The sequence below is a fragment of the Dendropsophus ebraccatus genome, chromosome 4, assembly GCF_027789765.1.
Source record: "Dendropsophus ebraccatus isolate aDenEbr1 chromosome 4, aDenEbr1.pat, whole genome shotgun sequence".
NCBI classification, from domain to species: Eukaryota; Metazoa; Chordata; class Amphibia; order Anura; family Hylidae; genus Dendropsophus; species Dendropsophus ebraccatus.
The window spans coordinates 41,163,642-41,182,148 of NC_091457.1; the positions used below are offsets into that span (position 1 = coordinate 41,163,642).

General features: G+C 43.0%; 1 protein-coding gene across 1 annotated transcript in view; it reads right to left on the minus strand.

Annotated features, from left to right (window-relative positions):
• Positions 1-11,791: 11,791 nt before the first annotated feature.
• CD81 (CD81 molecule) overlaps positions 11,792-18,507 on the minus strand; it is a 33,897-nt gene continuing 27,181 nt past the window's right edge. The window contains exons 5-8 of the mRNA XM_069965655.1: positions 18,214-18,324; positions 13,513-13,581; positions 13,345-13,428; positions 11,792-12,457 (exon numbers count right to left, since the gene is read on the minus strand). Of these exons, the coding sequence (XP_069821756.1) occupies positions 12,395-12,457; positions 13,345-13,428; positions 13,513-13,581; positions 18,214-18,324 (327 nt within the window). The 3' untranslated portion in view covers positions 11,792-12,394. The remainder of the gene's footprint in view (positions 12,458-13,344; positions 13,429-13,512; positions 13,582-18,213; positions 18,325-18,507) is intronic.

Here is an 18,507-nt window from a genome sequence, read left to right on the forward strand (position 1 = left end):
TTCATAGTCCGTTCCTGACTTTGGCTGAAAAAAAAAATCAGATATCTATCAGACAGGCCCTAATGTGGGAGAGGGGACTAAAAGACATGCTGGGGTGGGAGAAGCTGGTGTGTGATCAAACCAATTGAAGAATAGATTGAGTACATTAAACGCTTTTGTATCTCCTTCCACCTGGGAGACAGGCTGTCTGTGTGATGATATTGACTTAAGACTTTTCCAGACCTCACTAATGTTTTTGTGTTCCATTTGCTCTTTCATCTTTCTCTTATGATTGGCCTTTCCCTCCCGGATTTGACACCTGAGCTCCTTTGTACATTCCTTAGTCTTTTCTAGCCTTCAAGGCCATTTTTTTCTCCTTTAGGGTCCATTTTTTGGGCGGACAGCAGAATCTGCCTGACCATAGAATGGAGTCTATGGGACGTGCTGCGATGCGTGCGGGAGAGCGTGGCGGAATCTGCGGGATGTTCTCCACACATGTTCCTCAGTGTGAACACACTCCTATTTATATCATACCTGGACAGGCATAATGGGAATTGTCCAAACATGATCAGAATTGTAGTTTTGCAGCAGCTGGAGGACCAAAAGTCTCCTATTTCTGATCTATAGCTATGACTCTGACCTCTTGTCGCTGGATAGTTACCCGTTACGCATGGACAGCTTTGCTGTGTGGCTGCCAGATGACGTCTGCTCTCTCTGTGATTACTCTCCATAGCGATTGCTTAATATTATATTACCTTCCAGTCATAAAGGGGATATTTACAGCGCTGTAAATAATGTGAGGTATGCAGGAGAACGTGGCCAGTTTGTGTATCACTGGGGTTATAATTATATATACAATGTGTATAATTTACATGGGTTATTAATGGGTCACAAGTCATGAGCTGGCAAAGGAATTGAAAATTAGGCATTTCTAGGATAACTCTCTAGTGTAACTATAGTCATGGACACTAGGCATATTGAGTCACAGCCCAGCCTGTCTAGATGCTGTACATGCTGCACATGGTGGTTACTCTGGATATTACCTGGTGGTCATAACAATGTGACATGCGAGAGGAACGTTCAGAAGCTCCATGGAGAATGAATAGGCCCCCTGGTTGCACATCCCTGGTGCGCTCCATTAATTGTGGGCGACATTTCACTTCCATTCTCATGATCCGTGTGTTTGCCATTGATCAGTCAATTATGCTCTATCTTGTGGATAAGTCCTTGACGTGGGAATACCCCTTTTAATCTCTTTGTGAGGACCATCCATAAATGCATTGATAGAGGCTTAGTTCTAGTCCTTAGTGTTAAGGCCCTATTACACGAAACGATTATCAGCCGCATTCGGCTGATAATCGTCTTGTATAATAGAAGGCAGCGATCAGCCGACGTGAATGATTTGGACTGATTGTTGCTGCCGTTTGTCTTTCAACATGTTGAAAGACAAAGGACTAATATAGCAGCGATCTGCTGCCGTTGCTCTGTGGAATAGGAGAGGTGGCAGTAGACCGCTGCTATGTGCTATGGACTGCCCAGAAGATCTAGCGATCACCCGGGCAGCTCCCCAGCAGCTCCCCGTGCCCCCCCTGGCTCTCACCCACTGCCGCTGTAGTAGCGGTGGCAGCAAGCAGGAACGAGGAGCAAGCGAGCACTGTCAGCAGTCGTTTGCTCCTCTCCGCCCCACCGTAAAATAGGGCCTTTAGGGTCCTATTAGACAAAGCAATTTTTAACAATTAATGATAAACGATTGCAAATGAGATTGTTTATCGTTAACCTGAAATCGTTCACCATATTACACAGAACGATAGTTGTTAGTTACGATCGTTTACTCCATCTGAACGCAGCAAAAGGATGAATGATGTAGAATTACACGGAGGGATTAGCGAACGATTAACAATGATTTTAGGGTCAGGTTCAAATCAATGTTTCGATCGTTGCCTACATTAACACATAACGATTTTCATTCAAATTCGAACGCTATAATGATTTTCCACACAATAATTGCCCCATGCAATAGGGCCCAAAGTCCTTAGCTTTCACTGAAAATCTTATCTGGTTAAAGTAATTTAGTTCTCAAAGTTGTAATCTTTCGGAGAGATTTCACCATACTTCAAGGACCTGGTGGTAAAACAAAGAAGAGCCATTGTTTTTGGGCACCTCCCCTTGTTTATAGACCCTTATAATGTATATACAGTGGATATAAAAAGTCTACACACCCATGTTAACCCCTAAAGGACGGAGCCTACAAAGGCCTTTTTTTTCTCTTTTATCTCTTTTATTTTTCTACAGGGGCATGTAAGGGCTTGTCTTTTTGAGGAACAAGTGTACAAGACTCTTTTCAATCTACAAAAAGATTATGGAAAGAATAAAATTAATTATTTGGTGTAATTGGAAAAAAAATGCAATTTTGCAACTTTTTGCGGATGTGCCATGTTTATGCAATACATAATAATTGTGATTAAAATGACCCTATAGTGACTCTTATAATGTACAGGGCTGTATGGGATGTAGTTTTTGGTGCCATGATCTATAGTTTTTATTGGTATCATATTTGTGTAGATGGGAAGTTTTTATTGCTTTTTATTTTATTCTGAAAAAAAAAAATCAACAATCCTGGCGTTTTTTTCTTTATGCTCTTCACCGTGTAGGAATAATATTGTTATATTTCAATAGACCGGAATATTGTGCACGCCACAATACTCAATATGTTTCTTTATTTTTAAATGTTTTCATTATAAAATGGAAAAGGGGGTTGATTTAAAGTTTAATTGGGGAGGGGCTTTGCGATATTTTGTAAAATATATATATTTTTTTCTCGGAGGGGCTTATATATCATTCATTATATATCAATCATTGGCTTGCTGATACTGTTCAATGCTATGCCATTGCATTGCACTGATCAGTGTTATTGATGGGACCACACAAAGGTAAGTATCATATCTTCTGCAGTCAGGGAAACCGTTCGTGACCCGTGTCAGTGACTGGTACCACTCCTGAGCTTGCTTTATAGTCTCATAGCAAAAGCATGGTGTACATGTATGCCATAATGTGCGTAAGCATGATGTGTATGCCATATATCATAAAGGGGTTAAAATGCCACTTTCCCGCATGCTTTTAACAGACTTGATGTAGGCTTTGACAAAAGTCGGGCTTGGGTGTATTTCTTTGCTTAAAAAGTCTTCCATCTTGTTACCCTAACTTGACAGCCCAGACATAGGAGGAATACAAGATAATGATATCTGGCTTGGTAGTATACTGCATGTGACAATGTAGTACACAACCAGTACTTGCCAGAAATTCCTGCAGCTCCTTTAAAGGGTTAGTGCAGCGGTAACGAATTATTGACAGAATAACACACATTACAAAGTTATACAACTTTGTAATGTATGTTATGTCTGTGAATGGCCCCCTTCCCCGTGTCCCACCACCCCCACCCGTGTACCCGGAAGTGTGGTGCGCTATACATACCTGTCACGTGCCGACTCATCTCCGATCTTCAGTCTGCGATGTCGTCTTCGGACGGCCGGGCCGAATCCCTCCGAGCATCCTGAGTGCCGACCGCCCTCTTCAGCGTCATCAGATACTAAGCCGCGATTGGCTGAGCACAGTTATGCTCAGCCAATCGCGGCTGAGCAGCCGATGACGCTGAAGAGGGCGGTTAATCAGAATCACTGTAAGAGATGGTGACTGTGAACTTACCACTTTGTAACGTAAGCTTAAATGGCGTTGGCTAATTCTAAACACAACCAAATTGGTGTTCACACTTTTTATTTCCCCCATTGAGTGATTTCAGTTGTCTTTTTAATGGGATTGTACATATTGGATTGGATTTATATCCACTGTAGATATAAATTCTTTTTGAATGGCAAATCCCTTGCTACAGACAGTCCAGTTGTGAAGAACAGGTTAGGGACACATGGAAATCACCGATGAGGTGAAACCCTGACTTCTTAATAGGCTGGCCCCAACCTGAAGATTGCTCTGAAATCTGTGCAAACACAAGACACAGACAAGACAAAAAAATGCACAAGAATAGAGAGGTCAGCAGGCCAGGTCAATGACTATCGGGCAAAGAAGCACAAAGTCAGTGGTCAGAGGGATAGTTGGGAGAACGAGAGCCAAGGTCTAATGACAAGGTAAATAGCAAGAGACAGTTAGCTTAGGTACTCCAAATGAAGGCTATAGCAGGATACTAGAACATGGTGGGAGTAGCAGTTACATATGGGCTGAAGTCCCCAAAACAAGATTGGAGCAGGGACTCCAGTACCTCCTCCAGAACCAGATCTGACTGGCAAGAAAAACCTGTCAGTCAAGAATCAAGCGCAAGGTAATTAATAACAGGACAAGCGCTGCAGCTGCCGCCGGCTCCTGACACCAGTATACAAGAACCTTTTTGCTCATGATACTTCACGTTACTGGCATATTTGATGCATAAGTCAGCTGAAAACCAAAACCACCTTTTTTTTTTTTTTTTTTAAACTAGAAGCAATTGAACCCTGCTCTATGGGTTTCAGTAAATGTGGTTCCCCTGGTGGTTTCATCCTCTGGCATCATGTGGTGGGGAAATCATGGTACATCCTATAAGAAAACCACATATTTCTTGCAGAGTTACAAAATCTGCTCATTTGGTCTTTTAGTTGGTGTCCTCATAAGCTTTTCAGCTCTTTTATGAGAATGGTTTATTAAAGCGAAATTGCGCATTAAACTTGCAGTATAAGCTGCAAGCAACAAGTACTAGAGCAGGAGATGCTGAGAAGATTCATGTATAGATTAGTGGGAAAAGTTCCAGGATAACCCGTGAGTTATTCATTTAACTCTCTGCTTAGTAGTCAAGTGGGCGGTCCTACTTAGTGATTGGCTATCTGTAAAAGTGTGCATAAAGAGATAGCTGTCAGTCACTGAGTAGGACCGCCTATTCGACTACTTAGCCCAGAACTGAAATTTTTTATGAATAACTGACAAGTTATCCTACAACTTTTCTCACAAAACTAAATATCAATTTGCTCTCGATTATGATGAACATGATGCCTGCTCATTAGACTGTAATACTTAAAGGGAACCTGTCACATTGAAAATATAGTAAATGAACTGAAGGAACAGAATGTTTCAGGGGCATCATGTTAGTGACTAGACAAAAATCCGATTAGAACTTACGTGACATATTTGTAAGAGCTGATTAAGTTGTATTGTGTATCGCAGCTTAACTAGACAGACAGGTTTATGGATGCAACACAAACAGGTTTATAGGTCAATGCACAGGATTCAGGGAAGCCAGAAGATAACACAAAAGGGTATCACTACTGCACATAAAGGTGAAAGTCTGCAGGCTACATTATTCACAATGAAAGCAAAATTACAATATTCCAATTGGTACCTCTATTCTAATATTTCTAAAAGGTTTGTCCATCATTATAACAATTCTTATAGTGCTTGAAAAGGACAATATTGTAATCCCTTTTCTTTATTTTTATTTTTCCAGTTTCTCCCAGTTTGCTGTAATTAATGCAGCCCGAACACCTTTGTGCACAGACTCCGTTCAAACTTAGTTTCAAAGCGGTGACAGGTGTGCTAAGTATTTTTTGGTTTGTCTTTTTTAAGAAATTTATGTTTACAGACGAAATATTCCCCATAGAAATGAATGGTGTTATATTCATAAATGTAAAAATCTCAAAGCACAGCCCTAACCAGCCAATCGCAGCATACATTCAAATAGCTGAAATGTAGCAGCCAATAGAAACTCTAAGATCCTTCACTCAATCAAAAAGGCAAATTTGGTCACCTCTCCTACAGCACCATTCACACTAGGCAGGTTGCAATGGCTGAAATTACAGACACACAAAAACACTAAAATGCTACAGCTCACTTGCCACTAATGGCAAGACACAGACCCAATACAGATATGAAAATAGCTAAAAGCAGCCCCCCAACAATATGATAGCATATTATTACTCTCACCCTACAGCAAGAATATGTAGGTTCAGCATATGAGATAGGGAGGAATACCTGTTCAATTGACAGCTTTTTTTCAAATGGTCAACCTCTTTAAAGTCTTGCCCACTAGGTGTCTCAATTTCCTGCAATTATTTTTCAGTGCATATTGTTAAACAAAATCTGTCTCTAGAAACAGCTATATTAGGACCAAAAGCATAATGTGGAATGCTTTCTGAACACGGTTGTAGCCACACCTGTGTACTAGGCTGTGTAAGCGAGTCCTAATGTAATATGCCCTTCAGTGCTCCAGGACAACTAATACCTATATACAAAAAATCTAGAACCCTCGTCTTCCTTTGCTGCAGTTGTCAAAGGTCTGGGACTTAAAGGGGTTATCCAGTGCTACAAAAACATGGCCACTTTCTTTCAGAGACAACACGACTCTTGTCTCCAGTTTAGGTGAAGTTTGCAAGTAAGCTCCATTCACTTCTATGGAACTAAGCAGCAAAACCCCGCCCAAGCTGGAGACAAGAGTAGGGCTGCCTCTGGAAGAAAGTGGCCATGTTTTTGTAGCGCTGGATAATCCCCTTTAAACTTAAATGCCTATGTACAAAAGCTCTTGGTCGTGAGTGTTTGCCCATGTTCTGGGACTCCAATAACCAGGGTTTTAGGAACCTTTTGTCATTGTACCAATGGCACCGGCCCTCACCCGTATGACAACTCCCCCAATTCTGACTTGACCCTTGTGGTGGGTGGATTACACTATTCCTGATATAAGAGCATTACATGGCATCTATTAAAGTTAACAGATCATATGTACACACTTTGTCTAGGGGAGTCATTTAGCATCATTTGTAGGGCTCCTTCGTACAGATCTTTTTGTTCGATCGTCTTTTTCATTCATGTACTTTTTTTATTGTTATCTGTTAGCTGCAGCCATCTTCTTCACGACACACACTAATATCTTGGGCTAGTACATTCCTAGCATGTGTAGTGAAACCTCAAGTCTATATAAGTTTCTTTCCCGATTCATAGTCATAGGGCAGGCTCTTGCGTGTCGTTCTATTTTTATATGCTTCCCCAGTCTTGCTCTGTTTGAGATGAATGTCACCAGTTAGAGATACAAACCGGAGACATATTTACACATACAATATGTTTTTAGTCATCCATTACACATTATTGCATTTCATACACCTTGAAAAACCAGAAGTCTAGCCCACACACGCACTGTATGCTTTATCCTGAGCAAAGGTGCAAGAGCTAGATATGCTGACCTAATGCTGCGTTTACACGGAACGATTATCGTGCGAATTCGCACGATAACGATCGAATTCGAACTATAATCGTACGTGTAAAGGCTGCCAACGATCAAACAACGAATGAGAAATCGTTCACTTTGATCTTACAACATGTCCTAAAATTGTTGTTCGTCGTTTGCAAAAAATTCGCAGATCTTTCAGTGTAAACAGTCGTTCGCCGATTTAACCAATGTGTGAGATAGGCTTAAGCGATCGCAAAACGATCACAAAACAAATTTCCGTACGATATATTGTACCGTCTAAACGCTGACCGTTATAAAAAAAAAAATCGTTACTCTGACATCGTTAATCGTACGATCGGGCCAATTATCGTTTCGTGTAAACGCAGCATTACAAATGCTCATCGGGTTTGGAGACATTTAGACATTGACATCAAGGCAAAAAGATCGCTCCTAACCATAACGCTTTCATCTTTAACATTTTTTACATTTTTTTTTACTAGCATTATTATTATTATTCTTTTCTTTTTTTTAGATTAACCCTTCGGCATAGTAACAAGGTGATTTCAGTGCACTAACTGCTTTTATTCAGCTCCTGAAAGCAACATAAAGCATGGCCGTTCCCATTCTCTCCATTTCAGAGGCTGTGTTTCCACATGTGCTTTGATATGTGGGAATTTTTTTTAACTCTTAACTGCTCTCCGAGAGCCTTGCATGGACATGCTCACCTACTCATGAGTGGTTCTGTCATTAAGGAGTACAGAAAAGGACACTGTCTGGGATTAGGGTAAAACATGAACGTAGGGGCAGCCATACATGCAGCCTGCAGAAGTCCCCATGTAGACATCGCTATAGGAGAATAGGAGCACTCAAGGGTTAACTCCCCCCCATATCTTCACAGGATGCTCCTAGCTTGTAGTGGGTGCCCCTACTGAAACCTGATCTCTCTGCAGTTGGGACTGTTAGGAAGAGAGGGAGGGGTCTGCAGCGAGTACATGGCTGTTACAGCCACACCAATATCACTGTGTACATCAGTGCCATTGTAGCAGCCATGCACTCTCTGCTGTGGGCAGCATCAGCCTGGTGACAGGGTCCCTGGTTTAGTGGATATACTTAATTTATTTTGGTGCCAGGGGTTTTTAGCCGGGACTATAGAGTGAGCATGCACTCTTTAGTCTCTGGTGTTCACATTAATGAGTCTGTCCACAGTACTGCTAAAAGCGGACATTCAGCAACATTAGACTGTGGATAGTGGGGACTATAGAGCTCACAATTACTCTGTAGTCCAAGCTAATAAACATGATTGTAAGGACCCTGAACTGATGTGCTGGGGGGATGATTTACACAGTGCACTACCATAGAGAACATGTAGGGGGAGAAGGGGTTAGTGATGCACTGAATGGCTTCTCTATAATGGACAAACCCTTAAAGTAATGTTGTAACTGCAAAACGACTAACGTATCTTGGTAAATGTATTGTATATTGAAGAGGATGTCTTGTTCTCCAACGTAACATTATGCCTTAGGCATTCCATAAGAAACATTACTTTATCTACACTGAATGAGTCATCTTGCTGTTCTATTTTCCTGTTTACCTGTCAGTGTGAAAATAAGGGTGCTGTAGTGCCATCTGGTGGTAAAAAAGCAGTAAAGTATGTATACATATATTATCCATGTTGTCAGGCCTCATCTATTACAGATCAGCAAGGTACACAGATGTGATCATAGCTATAGAGAGTGCAGAGATTACATCTGAGGAGAAGGATATGAGTATTAAAAATAAGTGCAATACTGTGATTACACTATACAGAGCTGTTTTACTATACTGAATAATAATAAATTGCCTTTAAGGATTGGTAGGGAGATACAGAATACAGAATTGCACATGACAGATGGGGTAAATGGATGAGAAGTTCCTACAGATTTGCATTGGGACTCATGGTGTCATGCAATTTCAATTGCTATCTTGGTGTATGGTTTTAATCCACAGAAAGTTGACGTTATTTCAATTCCCCATTGTCTATTGAATTAGGCCATAGGCCCTTAGCTTAGAATGTATTCCAAGGTAATGACAAGCAGTCTCTATGATTTTCAGGGTAGCATATGATGGTTGGGAGCAGCCCATAAATTTAAGGCAATATTCTTTGTTAACACGCACAATGTGATGACTGTGGCAACAACTGTCCCGCCATTTGACAAGTGACCCCAAGATGACTTCCTGCTTTATAATGGTCCACTTGAATGAAAGCACTCATTGTGAATGCCAAAAATGATACTGAGCAGCTGCCATCAGACTGTGGGTGTAGACACGTTCCAACCAAACAGACTACAGTCCAAGAAGACTGGCGAGTGGGGAAAGCCGATGGTGGTAGGCTTAACACTGAAAAAACATTTGTATGGATACTTTGAATATAGGCTTTCAGAGTTATAGACCGTTTTACACAGGCTTATTATTGTTAATGAGTGTTTCTAGTAACGCTCATTCACATGATAATTGGCCAGTGTAAAAGGGTCAGCAATCAGCCGACAAGTGAGCAAACACCCGGCTGATTTGATCTTTTGTAAAATTGGTCAAATCAATGTTATCCGCTTCACATATTTCTGTAATAATATATTTAATGGTCACACGAACGATGCATCGATCATTTGTGCGGCCAAACCACTCGATTGATTGATTGTTCCATGTAAAGGCACTGAAAACGAAAGCCTATGGATTATTGGTGCTTGTTTGTGACTATGCAGAGCTCCATATGGGGCTGTATACAGGGACCCTAACCATTTGTTTGCTAATTGTATTTAAGGAGTGTCGTATTATTCCTTGGAACGATGCAGAGATTGCTCAAACTTTATACACACAAAGCGCGGTTGTTTCCTAAAGGATCCCAGATTAGTTAGCCAATTAGTGTGCAGCGCACCCAGGTTTAATGATGTGCTTCTCTGGTAAAGTTTAAAAGAAACTCCTAATATAATAGATGTTCATAGAAGAGAGTTAGAAGAGAGATAGGCAATAGAAGACAGAAGAAAGGAAGAGAGAATGCATAGTCACCAGTAACCTGTAAGAGTAAAGGCCCTATTACATGAAACGATTATCGGCCGTTCTGGCCAATAATTGTTTGGTGTAATGGGTTATGTTAAAAGACAACTGATTGTGGCTGATTGTGGTCTTTAAACATGTTGAAACCCAACGATCATGTCAGTGATCCTCTGCTTCTCGTAGCTCCGCACAACACGAGCGGCGGCAACAGACCCCTGCCGACTTCAATGGGCAGCCCGGACAATCTAAGGATCGTGCAGGCAGCCCCTCCCGCTGCTCCCTGCTTGCTCTGTGTGTGAGTAATAGCACAGGCAGTGAGTGGGGAACATTAATGTTTAATACGACCTTTAGTTGTAAGGGCCTATCCAAGAATGTGTAGAACCATCCTGGGAAACAGGAGCAGCGGCAGCAGATCGCTGCTGACTTCAGTAGGCTGCCCGAGCGACCCCATGGCCTCTCCGACTGCTTCCTGCTCATTATCTGTGCATTTAGAACAGAACATTAAACAAATGGGGCATAAGGGGGAAGCGACCGCTTCACCCTAAATATCATGCCACCCTCAATAACAGTGCCCATTTAAAGGAGAAGTCTGGCGAAAATTTTTGCTAAAGTATTGTATTGCCCTCCCAATGCTTATAAAGTGCTTTTTTCCCTGCACTTACTACTGCATCAGGGTTTTACTTCCTGGATAAAATGGTGATGTCACGACCTGACTACCAGAGCTGTGCGGGCTGTGGCTGCTGGAGAGGATGATGGCAGGGGGACACTGAGGGGCACAGGGCACTGGAGGGACACTGAGCATCCCTCTGCCATCACCCTCTCCAGCAGCCACAGCCCACACAGCTCTGGGAGTCAGGTCGTGACATCACTATTTTATCCAGGAAGTGACATCACCATTTTATTTAAGAAGTGAAGCCTTGATGCAGTAGTAAGTGCAGGGAAAAAAGCATTTTATAAGCATTTCCCGTAATAAGTGTATATAGGTTATTTGTATAACTTTTGGAGGACAATAAAATATTTTAATAAAAATTTGCGCAGGATTTCTCCTTTAACGGGTATGTTCACATGTTTAGGTTTATAATTGCAATTGTTGAATGCAAAGCCAGGAAATCTAATTCTTTTAGAATGTCTAGTATTTAAAGGGGTACTCCAGCGGGGGGGGGCACTTTTTTGCTGGGACAGGGGAGGAGGTAGCCGAGGGAAAAGACGTCCATTCACCCCCCCCGGTTCCAGCTGTGGGTCCCGCATTGCGGTGCTCCGGTGGCCGGTTCCCGGCTGCTTCTGGGTGTCTGGCGCGGGCCCGAGACGTGAAGTCTCAGGTCCACTCAGCCACTCATTGACAGAGGCGGGATCCGTTTCAAGTCCGCTCAGATCCCGCCTCTGTCACTGAGTGGCTGAGCAGACCTGCGTCGTATCTGGAAACGGGGAGGTGAGTGGACGTCTTTTCCCTCGGCCACCTCCTCCCCTGTCCCAGCAAAAAAGTGCCCCCCCCCGCTGGAGTACCCCTTTAAATATACTGTTGTGATATATACAAATCCAATGCACTTTGTACACATTCACTCCTAATGTATAAAAAAAGAAGTCACATGGTGTTGGGAGGAAAAGCCCCCAGTAAATGTTTTTAATGAGAATCTTTATACATGTTTATATATATAATTATATATATTCACTTTTCCATCAGATGACAGATTGTGTGGAGGGATCGTGCAGGAAAGGGGTATTGTTAGGCTTGGTCCTTCCCCTGACAGTACTATCACAATATATTTTACACAAGAGCGGGCAGAGAGATTACGCAATAAGGCACTGGCATGCCTCCAAGAGTTGGATTGATGTGTAGCTATCGATCATTCAGTATGAATGTTAACTCCAGAAGGTCTGATTTTGTGGCAGTGACAGGGTGACATAGTTTTATACTAAGGCTGAGAGCAAAGGGCCCTAAAATCAAAGGGAGTACATTCTGCAGGACCCCAGCTTCTGAGTGCCTTGTTGCTCTAACCTCTGGGTAAGGGCACTACAGAGGAAGGAGATCCTTGTGACCGAGAAGCAAGTCTCAACTTCTTATCTGGGTTAAACATCTGCACAAGCTCCACAAGAGCGGTGAACAAGTGTTAATAAAAAGACACACTCAGGAAGGGAGGAAGGGGAATAGAAGAGGTGGGTGTTATTTACATATGGGGACAACCGCGGCTCTCAGTACACAGAGTAGATCCGAATGCCACAGCACAGAACCATACTGAAGATCATCTCGATGATCTAGGAGAGAAGACAAAGAACAACATTTCTAAATTAAACAATTGGCAGGGAAAAGCCTAATTGTGTTGAGCTATAAGTTCGGGTTCACACTACATATACGACCGGCCATTCTGTTATCATTCCAGCCGGTACTGCAGTACTGGCCGGATTATCTTCATTTCAGCTGCACGCTCCATTGTGTGAACTGACAGGTTCTCTGCGGCTGCTATTCAATGAATAGCAGCCGCAGAAAACTGTCATGTCAGTTCCTTGTGCGGTCTGATGGAATCCCGCATGCCAGCCGGGATTTTATTCATTCACAGACAACATATGGTTTGTATAAATCACAGCCGTTGTTGCAAATTGCAAATTCATGTTAACTGGAATACGCCATGTGCCTGCATTCCAATTAACCATAAAAGGCAATGTAAAGTGCGTCTGAAGCCGGACTCTACATTGTCTGCACAGTCAATTTCATGGGGGGCCGCTATTCAATGTCAATTTTCAGTGCGGCCACATAGAATCCAGAGTGTATACACTCCGGCCGGGATTCCATAGAACACAATGTCAATACACACAATAGATGCCAGGTGCTAGCTGGCATGGAGAAAGGCCTCAAAATCTGAGGGGGTATGTGTCTCCTTGGGTAGGCTGCCAAGCTGGCACACATAATATGATGGGGCAGGCAACGCTCCTTGGTAAAAAGATATACAAAATACCCCCTTCTCCCCCCCCCACACACATACAGAGTTATGCAACACACAATGCAGCATCTAGAGCATACAGTAAAATGCACTACACTAGTTTTCTGGTGAAAGCTTTGATAACCCTCATACTGATGATGGCATTCTGAACATTAAGGCGGCAGACAACCGGAAGAACATTCAGCACTAATATGTTGATCTCACCATAATAACAGCCACCACTGCAGCAGCAATACCGACCAAGTGTAGTTTAGACTGGAACAGAGCTTCAATTTTTTCATGACAGTCCTAGAGGAGTAAAGAAAAGTTAAAACCTTACATGAACTGTGTCACTCAGACCACCGGCATGGTTATCATACTATGTCTACTCACCGCAGCCATTATTCCTGAAGGACATAGGTTGTCCACCATGTTTTTCAAGTCCATTTTACAGCACTGCAGCTATAAGAGAACATAATGATACTAACACCCATACTTAAAAATACAGGAACATAGGTTTATCTAATATAAATATACTAATATACCAGTAAAATGAGCATATGGCCACATTATAAATCCCTGTAGGGAATACTAAAGAAGTTATCTTGGATGCCACTGTGTGGGGTATTGAAGGCTTAAAAGTCGCACGATTCAGTCTACATGCATATGCCATACAGGATAAAAAAACAAAACTATAAATATCTATATAATAAAAATGAAAGTCTGTCCGTCTGTCTGTCCCAAATAGACTTCCAAACGCCTGAACCGTTTGACCCCAAATTTGGCACACAGATACATTGGGTGCCCGAGAAGGTTATTGCGAAGGTCCCGTCCCCGCCAGATGTACAGGAGAGGAGGGGGAGGGGGAAGAGTGGCGCCCCATAGAGATGAATGGGAAAATCTCCACACTGCAAACACAGGTGATATAATTAGCTGCATGTCTCCAGCAGTAAACGGCAGTTGGGAGCCTTAGCAACCAATAGGATTCCTACTTTCACAGGGAGCTGGAATGTGAATGGTTGCTAGGGCCAGCTGCCTCACAACAGATCCACAGAAATAACAGGTAGACCCCTACTCCATCTATACAGTACATGTATACAGGACCTCCTACTCCATCTATACAGGTATACAGGGCAGTATTACCAGCTGCTGCTGCCCTAAGCACTAAACCTGAAGACTCCCCATCCTCACTCACCAATTAGCATCAGCATAGGTAGGTAATAGCTCCAGACGTCACATTTAACACCACCACACCAGACCTGACCAATACCGCCATACTGTGACTGAATAACACTGCCATACCACACCTGACCAATACTGCCTTACTGTAACTGGTTAACACCGCCAGACCTGACCCATACCGCTATACTGTGACTGGATAACACCGCCACACCAGACCTGACCAATACCGCCATACTGTGACTGGATAACACCGCTATACCAGACCTGACCAATACCACCATACTGTGACTGGATAACACCGCCACACCAGACCTGACCAATACCGCCATACTGTGACTGGATAACACCGCTATACCAGACCTGACCAATACTGCCATACTGTGACTGGATAACACTGCCATACCTGACCTGACCAATACCCCCATACTGTGACTGGATAACACCACTATACCAGACCTGACCAATACCGACACACTGTGACTGAATAACACTGCCATACCAGACCTGACCAATACCGCCATACTGTAACTGGATAACCCCGCTATACCAGACCTGACCAATACTGCCATACCCCCCCCCCCCCTCGAAAAGACACCAGATTTTCTGAACGGGAGGGTACTGCCCCTCTGCAAGGTGCTACCCTAGGCACCAGACCATGGGTGCCTAATGGTAAATATGACCCTGCAGGTATACAGGACACTACAGGTATACAGGACCCCAAAACTATACACTACAGGTGCACAGGACCTCCACCAACTATATACTACAGGTATACGGGACCCCAAACTTTACACAACAGGTATACAGGACCCCAAAACTATACACTACAGGTATACAGGACCTCCACCAACTATATCCACAGATCCACAGAAATAACAGGTAGACCCCTACTCCATCTATACAGTACATGTATACAGGACCTCCTACTCCATCTATACAGGTATACAGGGCAGTATTACCAGCTGCTGCTGCCCTAAGCACTAAACCTGAAGACTCCCCATCCTCACTCACCAATTAGCATCAGCATAGGTAGGTAATAGCTCCAGACGTCACATTTAACACCACCACACCAGACCTGACCAATACCGCCATACTGTGACTGAATAACACTGCCATACCACACCTGACCAATACTGCCTTACTGTAACTGGTTAACACCGCCAGACCTGACCCATACCGCTATACTGTGACTGGATAACACCGCCACACCAGACCTGACCAATACCGCCATACTGTGACTGGATAACACCGCTATACCAGACCTGACCAATACCACCATACTGTGACTGGATAACACCGCCACACCAGACCTGACCAATACCGCCATACTGTGACTGGATAACACCGCTATACCAGACCTGACCAATACTGCCATACTGTGACTGGATAACACTGCCATACCTGACCTGACCAATACCCCCATACTGTGACTGGATAACACCACTATACCAGACCTGACCAATACCGACACACTGTGACTGAATAACACTGCCATACCAGACCTGACCAATACCGCCATACTGTAACTGGATAACCCCGCTATACCAGACCTGACCAATACTGCCATACCCCCCCCCCCCCCTCGAAAAGACACCAGATTTTCTGAACGGGAGGGTACTGCCCCTCTGCAAGGTGCTACCCTAGGCACCAGACCATGGGTGCCTAATGGTAAATATGACCCTGCAGGTATACAGGACACTACAGGTATACAGGACCCCAAAACTATACACTACAGGTGCACAGGACCTCCACCAACTATATACTACAGGTATACGGGACCCCAAACTTTACACAACAGGTATACAGGACCCCAAAACTATACACTACAGGTATACAGGACCTCCACCAACTATATACTTCAGGTATACAGGACCTCCACCAACTATATACTACAAGTATACAGGACCCCAAACTATACACTACAGGTATGCAGGACCCCAAAACTATACACTACAAGTATACAGGACCACAAAACTATACACTACAGGTATACAGGACCTCCACCAACTCTATACTACAGGTATACAGTACCTTCACCAACTCTATACTACAGGTATACAGGACCCCCAAACTTTACACTGCAGGTATACCGGACCTCCACCAACTATATACTACAGGTATACAGCACCTTCACCAACTCTATAATACAGGTATACAGGACTCCCAAACTTTAAACGACAGCTATACGGGACCTCCACCAACTATATACTGCAGGTATACAGGACCCCAAACTATACACTATGGGTTTACAAAAACCCAAAACTATACACTACAGGTATACAGGACCTTCACCAACTCTATAATACAGGTATACAGCACTCCCCACCAACTCTATACTACAGGTATACAGGACCCCAAACTATACACTACAGGTATACAGGAACTCCACCAACTATATACTACAGGTATATAGGACCCCAAACTTTACACTACAGGTATGAAAGACCTCCACCAACTCTTTAGTACAAGTATACAGCACCTTTACCAACTCTATACTACAGGTATACAGGACCCCCAAACTTTACACTACAGGTATACAGGACCTCCACCAACTACATACTACAGGTATACAGGACCCTCAAACTATACACTACAGGTATACAGGACCCCCGAACTATATACTACAGGTATACAAGACCTCCACCAACTATACACTACAGGTATCCAGGACCCTCAAACTATAAACTACAGGTATACAAAACCTCCACTAACTATACATTACAGGTATATAGCACCAACTATTTACTACAGGTATACAGGACCCGCGAACTATACAGTACAGTTATACAGGACCTTCAGCAACTATACACTGCAGGTATACAGGACTTCCCAAACTATACAGTACAGGTATACAGCCCCCCCCCCAACTATTCACTACTGGTATACAGGACATCCCTCAACTATACACTACAGGTATACAGCCCCCCAACTACACACTACAGGTATACAGGACTTCCCCAACTATTCACTATAGGTATACAGCCCCCCACCCCCCAACTATGCACTACAGATATGCGGGACCCCTAAAAACTATACACTGTAGGTATACAGAACCCCTCCAACTATGCACTACAGGAATACACTAATTCCACTGATGAAACAATACCTTTAGATTGGCCTCCTGGGCACAAATCTAATTAACACACTGACACTTTATACCCGGGCAGCGCCGGGTACATTTTCTAGTAGGGTATATAAACATAGGGTATTTACCTAAATGTACATATTGGTGCATGGATATTATCCTGTTGTTTTCCACTAAATTGATTTTAAAGGATTATTTTTCTGAAAGAAATCACACAGTATAGATTCTATTTGACAGATTACCAAGGAGTCGCCATGGTGGGACGCCATGGAAGCCGCCATACAGGCTGTTAGTACGCGAGACCTCTTCACAGTAGCGGGGGCACAGTAAGATTATTCCTTGTTGTGCCCTGTGTATGTTGGCTAGGCTTTGGTGCAAGAAAGCGCTATGTGCTGATAGTAGCAGAGTGCACACGATATATGTATATATGGGTGGCTGCCCACGGTTACAACTGAATCTAATCTACCTTGATTTACATGTTGCACTTTATTCTGCTAATTATCTGTATACAGATGCACCTTATATGATGTTGTGAATGCACCTGGCCTATGCATGAGAGATTTCTATTATGCACATCTCTAGCACCTTTTTTATGCTTTACTTGGCTAACTGGAACAATTAACCCCTGATGAACTGTAACCGTCAGTCATCATATGGGGAAACGCGTTGGGTAGTTCCGTTGGGAGCTCCTAAACAGTTTGAGGCCTTGTTCACATAGTGTATTTTTTCTTCATACAATGGCCGTTGTTTAATGACACTGCTACATTACATTAGATTGCATTTTAGCAGTCGTTATGTTTGGAAATATCTATTGATGAATTTCTTACCGTCTCATGGAAAACTTTGATGACTGGTTTGGCCTTTTCTTGCTCTTCCCTCTTTGTGCTCCTTGCTTGCTCATAAGCTTCATCATAAAACTGTTTTATCTCTTTTGAGACCTAAGAAGACAGAAGGTTTTATGTTGTATTAATGTCAAAATATCCTTTAATCGAACATAAGTCTGTGGCTATGTTAAGTAATATATGTACAACATAGACTGAAATTCAATGACCTACAACATAGCCTCAAATTGCCTGTGAGAACCAAATTATAATATAACATGAAGTCCCCCTTGGTGGCGG